The sequence below is a fragment of the Chelmon rostratus genome, chromosome 14, assembly GCF_017976325.1.
Source record: "Chelmon rostratus isolate fCheRos1 chromosome 14, fCheRos1.pri, whole genome shotgun sequence".
NCBI classification, from domain to species: domain Eukaryota; kingdom Metazoa; phylum Chordata; class Actinopteri; order Chaetodontiformes; family Chaetodontidae; genus Chelmon; species Chelmon rostratus.
Genome location: NC_055671.1, coordinates 6,707,208 through 6,717,650, shown reverse-complemented (window position 1 = coordinate 6,717,650; position 10,443 = coordinate 6,707,208). Strand labels below are relative to the sequence as shown.

At 42.1% G+C, this 10,443-nt stretch overlaps 1 protein-coding gene across 1 annotated transcript; it reads right to left on the bottom strand.

The window, feature by feature from the left end:
- Positions 1–360: 360 nt before the first annotated feature.
- On the bottom strand, positions 361–10,275 carry tm7sf2 (transmembrane 7 superfamily member 2). Its single transcript, XM_041952680.1, has 11 exons — positions 10,233–10,275; positions 9,024–9,106; positions 7,873–8,069; positions 6,539–6,593; positions 5,936–6,130; positions 4,857–4,960; positions 3,626–3,745; positions 3,271–3,439; positions 3,097–3,177; positions 2,755–2,877; positions 361–1,004 (listed from the first exon to the last, which is right to left on the bottom strand). Exons 2-11 carry the CDS (start codon positions 9,094–9,096, stop codon positions 844–846), a joined length of 1,278 nt encoding a protein of 425 aa, XP_041808614.1. The 5' UTR covers positions 9,097–9,106; positions 10,233–10,275; the 3' UTR covers positions 361–843.
- Between the last annotated feature and the right edge of the window lie 168 nt (positions 10,276–10,443).

The window sequence follows — 10,443 nt, the reverse complement described above, 5'->3', positions numbered from 1 at the left end:
ATTGAGGCCATTTATCAGGAGCCTCTGATGGCACTGACTCTTAATAACAAAGCCAATGTACCCTTTGTCCCTTAACTTGGAGCAGAATGTATTCAAAGCTGAAGCCTGACAGATGTTTTAGAAGTCTGTTGTTAAGGTTGGAAAAAGGTTATTAAAAACCGACACAGCCATATTAGGACAGCTTCATTGTACTCGTCACACTGTACAATAACTGCGTTTCTGTACATGTGTGATGTGAGCTAGCTACACTAGAGGTCCCTGACATTAACACAATGTCATTTTGTGTTTCCCACGACGCCCAGAGACATTCAAAAAACAGTTTGCCCAATTAAGATGCATGATCAAGTGTCATCTGCTTGTAGTTGTTTATTTCAAATGTATTTCACAGTATTTCACAACACATTTACAGAAAGACGACATTGTAAAAAAGCGAACATGGTAAAAGTGCTGCGGGCGAGTCGCTTCATTAGAAAAGGCACTGGTGTTCATGTGGAAATGCATTTTATTTGTTCTTTTTCAGGCAAAATATCTCATCATTAAAATAAGATGTGGGTTTTTTGAGAACTTGCTGCTCATGCTGGGATGCTTCAGCCGTGGAAACACAGAACAGGAGGCACCTGTAAAGCAGACTGGCTTTACCGACATCATGAATTAGAAATTGTGATCCCTTGAACATCATTTTGTAAATGAATTGCAACCAAATGAATTAAACCTGTGAGCTTCCTGCACATAGTAGCAGCACCGGTTTTTACTTGTGCTCTGTGTGTTATTGCTATGTCTGTGTGGGGTTACGAGGATATTGTTTGACAGTTTTGGTTCCGTTCCACCCGTCTGCCTTCCCCGTCAGTATATGTACGGGAAGATCCTGTAGGGGACACGTCGACAGTAGGTGTCCCACGCTAGTCCGTATTTTGCCCGACACTGTCTCTCGTCGCGGTCCTCGCGGTGAATCAGCAAGATGGTGAAATATATGACGTAGAAGTAAGGCAGGAGATGAGAGAATCCTAAAGAAAAGAGAAGACACGGAGAGATGGACTAAAGCAGCATGCAGAATAAAAACAACATGATGTCAAAGAAAGCTATGATATATTTATGATTCACTGATGAGAAACCAGCTCACACCTTCTTTCATGTTTATGATGCGAATACGTGAAAGAGGCTGTAATCAAGTGTCCATCCTCCTCTGCACATAGCTGTGCATTTTCTTTTCAAACTATACAAAAGCCCCGCAGTGAATACGTTTAATTGAGTTCCTAATGTTCCCAGTGTTGAGTCATCTCAACGGTTATTTTTTGAGACTACAAAAGTCTTTTTGAGCAAACACCTCTTTGAGTCCGTGTTTCCTGAGCGAGGGTCTGGATGTGACCACTGTTCCTCTTTGTCAGCGCCGCTTTCATCCGTCTGAAAAGTGCCATCATGACTTCTTCTTTTTTTACTTTCTTTCTTTTTTTTTTTTGGAATGCATAATTTAGCAGTTTATGACTTTTTGCAGCCGCTATTAAGGCAGAAACTACAGTACATCTCAATTACAAAGGCAGCTACACAAGTTGAGTCACATAACGTTTGAATATCAATGAGCAGAATGTGTCAGCTGTAACAAAAGTCTGACAGAAACCATTTTAGGATGTGAGTTTTCTGAGAACATAAGGCAGCTTACAGAGGAACAAAGACAGCCGGCTGTTGCTGCCTTCATTGCTTCTGCATCAGTCACAAACACTGTATAATTATCTAATAAGGACAGGAAAGAAATCCACGAAAAAAAAAAAAAAAATCACAGTGGTGAAGGCTGGGTATCAAACCTCAACAGTTTTTTGGTACCAACCAAAAATGTCTTGACAGAACAGAATATCAGACACTGTCAGTTGCTGAAAGATTTGTTCATTTGTTTGCCTTTTTTGGTAAGATAGATCCTTATTTTAAGTGGTAACAAAGTCTGTATTTTCATTGCCATGAAAATACAGACTTTGAAAGGGTTTGCTGGTCGGGACTCGTATGAACCGACAGATCATTATGGCGTGACTCTGCAGTTCCCCTCAGCTCTTAGGAGCTTTTCATCATCTTTCAGCTGCTACTTCATGTTTTGGTTCGCTCTCACTGTTCTCACAGTGCCGTTCCAGGCTGCAGAAGGCAGTTCTTTCGTCAATACAAAAGCTCTAACAACCCACTCTACACTACCTGCTCAGCACCAAACAGCTCTCAGGCCCTGGATCAGAACAAGTGCTAATTAATAACCACATCCAGCCCCAACAATTTAGCAGCAGAACAGCTGTATTAGTAAAAAGGAAGCAGACACTTGACAGAAACTCCTTGATTTAAAGCCTTTAACCTGACCATTTAGATTAATCAACACATCTGACAGTCTCATCAAAACCGTACCATCATCAGCTTCACCAGGCTTTGCTGCTATTTACTGCAGGGCTGCAGGATTGTATTGTAAGATGTGCCTGTTATTTTGTCCACCCACTGTGCAGATGGAGAGCAGTGACAGAGGTGCAGGTTCACTTCTTAAATTGTGCTATCGTTCAGAGTGAAGTGATGTTATGAGTCAGATAAAAATGAGCGGCACTACTTTTGAGATGTGTCTCACGTCATTAAAAGCACCAGCACATCTATTTATTCAAATGATGAGTATAATAACCCATAATAATATATTATCTGTGGCTTCATCCACTTTTTCCAATGAAGACTCTCTGCGTTAAGTCGGTGTGGCCTGCATGCAAAACGAGCCTCGCGGTGGCTTTTCTGCTGTCTTACCACACGGCAGGGACCACGCCAGGGCCATGAGGAGGTCACCGAGGTAATTGGGATGGCGAACGAGTCCCCACCAGCCGGACACCAGCAGCCGCTTCCCTGTCGCTGTGGCGATGGTCTCCAGTCCTGCAAGGAGTCGTGGAAAATGTAGATAATCCTGAGTAAAATCTGCAAGTCACTTCTGAGACTTCAGAGAGGAAATGTGTTGTCCTTCTCTTCACATATACAGCGTGAGCTGAGATACATTATTAGAAATAAGACGTGACAGAGCCTGCGTGAGATTGTTTGTCTTGATTTAGAGAAAACATTAAAAACACTTGAGCAAAATTTTTAAAAATGACTGACTTGCAACACTTTGATGTGAAGGGTCCCGTCTGAACTGGTTCTTCTGTGAGTTGGATTTTCTGAAAATATAATATCCAATACCTGACGGCAAAGAGAAACATATTAACGTCGCCGTCTTTGACCATGAGACACAACATATTACAGCCTGATGGGAAAGAGCCGACACGAGATTACCATTCAGCGCTACTATAACCGCTGCTCCGAGGGAACTTAGGGCCTGTGGGTGCACGACCAGGAAGGCAGCCTGCAGGCTATATGTGAAGGGAACCCAGGCCAGATCCCCAAAGACCAGCATGAAGCCAAAACCGTCGTGCACAATGTCCATGGTCGTCAGAACTGCCTCCTGTTGTGGCGATTATTTGAAAAGTCAGTAATGATAGTTCAAAGTACAAAAATGGCAGGCCGAACATTTCTGAAGTCTTTTGGTGTGCCAGCTTTGTCTGCAGGACTAAAATGAGAAATCATGTGTGACATTTGGATGTGCAGTGCTTAGCATCATCTTCATCTCTGACTCTGTTGCCCCCCTCACCTCATTCCACAGAGCGTCTGCCACATACAGCAGCTGGAAACTGTTGACCAGTACCATGGCGAGGGAGGGGGAGCCGCGAAGCTCCACCTCCTTCATCAGCATGCCAAGGTTTATGACGACCTGAGAGGGAGACAGGTGAAGTGAAAAATGATTCACATCGCTCGTTGGGCAGCATTTTTCATCTGCACTGCCCGAGTACAGTTTGTGGTGAGAACGGAGCGAACCATCAAAACATCAACATCACTGCATGTTATGAAGAGCTCACAGAAAACATCAGTAAAGCTGGATTGTTCTGTGAGTGAACAGAAGACAAATACAGTTTACCTCCCGGTATTAGCCCTAAATATGTCCATTATTTTGCACATTATCAGCAATTGTACGATGCTGAAAGTTAAAAGTAAATAGTTTTAACATTCAACAGGAAGCAAAAATCTCCCACACACTGTCTGTAGCCAGTTGGTGGGAGCTTTTTCTGTCCTCTCCTACGCACCTGGCTTTCAAAAATTCAGATGTGCAAAGGTTTCACTGTTTATACTGTAAATACAGAGGCAAAAAAACGTAAATAAAGCTCTCATTACATCAACATCTTCTAGGATGATGCGATCCTTTAACTGTCTCTATGCTGTTTTTTGTGGCTAGTGAAGATAAAGACCCTGCTGCAATTTTAGGAGCCTTATTTGTAATCCTCACAGGAAATTCTATATTTTGTCTTATTGGGTCTGATGACTCAGACACAGATAATGATGCACATCCCTGTCCTCCAACAAATGTCTCACTGGGTCAGGTCATCAGGGAGAAAAGTTTCTGATTCTGTGTCAAAGTAAGACCGCAAATTATTATGGAAGATCAGGGGAGAGCAACATCGCCACCTGTTGGCCGTGCTGGGTCTTTCACAAAGACATCAGTGCCTGTTATTGTGTGCATGTACAAATCTTAAATCATACAGACTTGAAAGTGAAAGATAACAGTGTGTTGCTTTAACCAGCACGCCCCACATGCCACAACAGATTCAGATATATCAGCTTTATGTTTCAACAAACACATTCATTTTTTGTTGCAATCTTTCTTCTTTTGAGGTTGTTTGCTTTCAAATGAAATTCTGTTGTTTTACTCCATTACTTTCTCTTTGCAGGAGAAAAGGACAGTACACCTTTCAACAGAAGTTTTCATCATCTGAATTATACATTTACAAAAATGGATGGATTTGAAAGTGATTTGATCTTTAACTCACCCAGCCAATCAGACCCGGTCTGAGCTCGCAGAAATATTTAAGGTCAAAGCTTCCGATGCGGGGGTTCAGCTCCCGTCCGATGAAGAAGTCATACAGCGGATTTCCTAACAGGGAAGAGGGATGAGTGCATTAAACAAATATACAGATACAACTCTGTGCTCTCAGTGTGTGCAGGTATGTACTGTAAATAAAAAGTGAAAAGTGAATTAATATCATGCTCGCAATGCTTTTCAGCAGTCACTTAATTAGCAATTAGCTGAAATCTATGTGCAGTCAAAAGCTGTTTGTATATTTTAGTTTCATAAAAATCTACTGTCTGATACACTCACTGTCAGACGCAATAGAGCTTTTTCACAGCAGACATTTTGACATGTCACAGTAGAAAAAGCACAGCTGCAATCAACAATATTAATTGACGGCTGCATGTCATTTAGATGTGCGAGTTCAAAGCTCCGGGTTTATTTGGCTTCCCGGGGTGCTTCAAAGGAACAGAGCCATCATTAGCAGTGCGACTTCTGTGCTTCTCCTGCAATTACAAGTCACAAAACGTCTGCTCCGAAAAAGGCCTCTATCGATCTGTGATGTAAAATCTGTAGTTAGATTCCACCTGCCTGTCTCCACTTTAATTCAGTCATCAGCTAAACGTACATGCAGGTGCCTGTTTCGCATGTTGACTAAATTCTTCTCACGCTAACTGAATCACTACGGTTGATTTTATAGCACGGCACTGGAAGCATGTTGCTGGTTTGCTCGGTTTTTACTTTTCGCAAACTGGGATGGACGTAATCTTCAGCAAGCAGGAGCTGAATCATAATACTGGATGTTCTCAGGTTTCTGCCTTCAGATGCAGCAGAGCACAGCGTAGCCGGTGTAGCAGGGTCAGCTTGCTTGAAAGAGTGTTCCTGATGCCTGCGGGCTCCTGGAGAGCTCGGCTGTTAGATAATTACCCACAGGAATACCAAAAACCCCCAACCGAAGAATAAAACAGGCCTACAAACGCAGCATACATCACCAGTAACTGTGTTTTAAAGATTGTCTTAGGGTGGATTCTTCCTTTAATGATGAACCTTCACTCTCACCTGTGTTGCCCCCCAAAGCGAGAGCATGAGACGGAGCACAAAAGGAGCGGATGTAGAGGTAGACGGAGAACAGGAATGACACTGCTATTGCACACACTGCCAGAGGCTGCAGCAGCTCAAACAGATACCCCAGAGGAGCCCCGAGCCCCACTAACAACATCAGCAACACGCCGCTGATGCACAGGCTGTGAAAACCTGAGGGAGAGAAACAAACAAAACTAAATGCTGTAGCCTGGGGGAGAGAGATAAGCAGGCTGACACAGGCTGGTTTAAAAAAAAGGTAAAAGTTGGAAGTGGTGGAACTTCAGATTGTGTAACTTCAATAAACTTTAGCTCAAGGTCAGATCAGACAGACAGTGTAGAGGTTAAACTAAGAATAAAATGACACAGCAGGTCCATGACTGTGAAAAAAGTACAGCTAACATAGTATTACTTTATAGCACTACAGTATTATGGACAGTAATGTTCAAGAGCACGATTATCCTCCGTTACTCGCAGTACAAAGGTAGTCCTTGGTCAACATTTCTCGCAATCATGCTAAAAGACTTAAAACTGTGCCTTTAGCTTATTCATATTAAATCCAAAATAAAAATCATCATTTACCATTTATGGGATACTTGAGACGAGATCCATCCCTCAGCATTAATCCTTCAGACACCTGCAGGGAAATCATTTTGAACATGAGCACATCAAACATATCCTGTGCATACACTAATAACTGGAACAGAGTCACAGGCTCAGTCAAAGCACATAAGAATTGTCTCTGTGATTATTGATAAAGTTTTAACTTTGCTGAATTCATACACAATTAAATGCACCTTTGCTCAATTCATTACACTCTGGATCTTTGCAGCTATACTCTGGGTCTGGTGTAGCCTGTGGTGGCTAATGTTAGCAACATTTCAATCAACATTGTCTAAGTGACTATCGTAGTCTGCTGGCTTCATGACTCTTTTTCTTTCTTTATTTTTCTACCTGTGGTCCTCTTCCACTTCAATTTTAGCACGTCACACATAAACATGACACATGAATTTTGGGAAATACACTTCAGGATTAATACCACTCTCACATATGCATTAAATATGAAGCTACACTAGTAGCCAGTTAGCTTAGCACAGCATAAAGACTGGAAACAGTTAGCCTGGCTCCGTCCAAGCAAGGCTAACAAATCTAATCAAATCTAGCTCACTAATTATCACGTTACATCTCAATTGTGTAATACGTACAAAAAGCTGACACTAAGCACCGTTTCTCGGCCTGGAGCAGTAACTTGCCGTGGCCTCCACTGGTTACCAGGGAACTGCTCCATGTCCGGCTAACTAAACCTGGCAAATTGTTAAAACACTTTACATTCTGTACTAATTAGATAAACAAGGTATACAGCAATGTTTGATAATGTATAAAGCTTTAGCGGTAGTGCGTGTGAGAATTTGCAAACTTTGTACATGCTAGCTGTTTCCCTCTGTTTCCAGTCTTTATGCTAAGCTAAGCTAACTGGGCAAGAACCCAACAGGCACAAAATAGCCAACTATTCCTTTAAAGCAGCTGGCTCATGAGAAGGCTGGGAAATTCAAAGTAGCATTATTTTATAACTACCAGTTGTGGCCATAGTGGCCTTTTACTTTACCAACTGATTGTTAACTTAATGTTTTTTATTACAATATGCTTGGAATCATTCTTTTAAACAGTGATTACCCTTATTATCTGATCCTATGATGATTGGATTGTTGATTGATGATAATTATTATTCAGTTTGTTAGTATTAATCATCATGTAGTCATTAATTAATATAACAGACAACAGATGATTGCATGGTTGGTCAAATCATCAAAGTCGTCATAAAATAATGTAATGTATATAATGTATCAGCATCTTACTGGTTTAAATGGAAGTTTAACCTGTGACCAGGCTGATGATGGCTGGCAAACGTGTCATACCTTTCCTAATGGCATCAAATAGAGGAGGGCATGCAGAGCGATCCAGCCCAGCAGAACCACGAGGGCCAGAGGGTCCCACAGCTGGTCAGAGGAGGGGAGGGGAGGGGGCCATTGGAGCAGACTGGCCTCAGGGGATCGACTCACACAGATGAGAAACAGAACCGTCAGGGGAAGAAAGATGGGGATGCATATGGCACCTGAGAGACGATTACAGGGAGTGTTCAGACAACCTGGCGACATTACTGAGAAGCAGCTGGAAGCAGGGAAAACTTAATAATGGAGCACATTTGACCAGTGAGACTATCTAACGTACCAGATTAATATAGCAAATGTGTTCACTGTGAATAATTAAGCATGCAGTGGCAAAACACTCAGACGGGCTGTCAGTACGGGTACAACAAAACTTGTGGTTCACTTCAGTACCGTCAGATCTGTAGTCTGCTGAGACCTGAGCCGTTATGTTCAAAACATGGTTCTACTTTAAAAGCAACTGGAGAACAAATTGGATGTGATGCTCAATATAAGGAACAGAGCAGGAAATGCTCACACACACACACACAAGCTGTGCTGTATTAGTGCTCGTATACATGTCATGTCTACAAGGACAGATATGACTTGGGTGGCTGTGGTGATTCTCAGTTAGAGCTGTAATGATCAGTCCTGTGCTGATGGAGTTCATGCTGTGAAACTACCGATCTTTACTGCAGTGACTTTTGTGGCAGCATTTTAATGACCGTTAACGTACCAACAAAGCCACCGGCGCACCAGTGTCTGTATCAAAAACAGCAAATTACTAAGAATGCTCTTTTGTATGCTGGCTGTTTTATTTCTTCCTTTCATCAAATCTCCTTTTGTTCACTGAAAAATACATGCAGCTCTTTAGCATGTTTCACTTGATGTTCACCTTTGATGTGCAGCAGTTTGTACAGAAGAGCAGCTTTTACCTGGAAGCAACACAGTGCAATGAACGTAAGGCGTAAGAAGAAGTGTGAAGTGACACGTGACAGGACTACATGAACAGAACGCTGCTCAGCTGCAGCACATGCAGTCACATTTATTGCTATACAAGGTGGAGTTCATGGTTAAAGGGTTTAAATAAAACGGCAGTGGGAGCAGTGTGATGGAAGGTAAGTCGGGCTGCTCGGACTCACCCAGGGTTCCTCCAAATTCCCTCTCTGTGTCATGTGAGGATTTGTGTTTGAACGCTTGACTGTTTGGCCTCATTGTTGGTCTCCTGTGAAAATATTATACGGTATTTCAGTCAAAATTATGACATTTGAGCAACATATAAGTAGCAGTCATTAGGTGGTAATGCCAATTTGTTAAAATGACAGAAGTGATGCCAAAGTAATAAAGCCTTCTGATGATGGTGAACTTATTTGTAACAAAGCCTACATACTTTTTTCTAGAATCTAAATTTGATCCGACAATTACAATAATCCTTAGAATAATCAGCAGTAAAACTTGCCGCAATTAACCTCTGAATCTTATAAATTAAGCCCCGGCGTTCCTCTTTAAACAGGCCATAAATGGTTTCAGTGTAACCTCTCACCTCAGCACAGCGTGAGCCTCATTACAAATGCACATAAATCCTTATTAATAGCAGTGATGCAAAGTAACTGAGTAAATTTATTCAAGTGCTGCCCTCAAGTACAACCTTGAGGTATATATACTTAACTTAGATTCACTTAGTTTATGCTACTATGCACTACATGTGCTATTTACTCCACTACTGTACATATACCTAGCAGCTATAATTACCAGCGAGTGATTTTACATACAGAAAACACAGTATGATTAGTTTATACAGAACAATATGATGCATTGTTATAGTCTATTCTGACACTTTTGGTAGCACATTTGGTGGCAACACAAAATTTTGTGCAGAAGAATTTTACTTTATCAGTCTCCCACCTCTGCACAGTGGAGACAGTTATTCCCTCACACTTAAACAGGAGGACACCTCCTAGTAATGCTGCCTTCAAAGACATCCTGCACACAGCTGATCACAACTGGACCAAAAATGACCCAGAATGAATGATCTGAAAGTCAAGAGAATCAGCGATGTGATGTTTTTATTTTAAAACTTTCTGTTCAAATTAGCGGTTTCTTGTATCGTAGTGTTGTATTAGTGCGACTGCCGTCACTAATCACCGAGACAAAGTTCAGGTCAGCCTGCTGATGTGCTGTGCCTGTGTTTCAGTGCATTTCTATTAGGAACCGTGAGACAAAAGGCTGCACCTCCACACCTGCTGATACCAAAATGACCTGAGCGCGACGCAAACAGAGGATTTGCACAAAAAACACAGTCAAAAGCAAAAAGCTGTTTGTCTTCTAACGCAGTGAACACAGTGTCTTACCGGTGTAAAGCATGGACGCGTAGACAGCACTGTAATAATGTTGTAGTGGATCCATCCAGCAGCCTGCAGATGGCAACGCCCCCGGATTACGTTAAACTTCACGAAGAGGCCTCTCGGCCAATCAGATTCAGAAGGTTCATCAGAAGAGGGTGGGGAGAAGAGGGCTTAGCCAATCAAACGAGCCCATCAGGTGGCGACAGTCAGATGCACA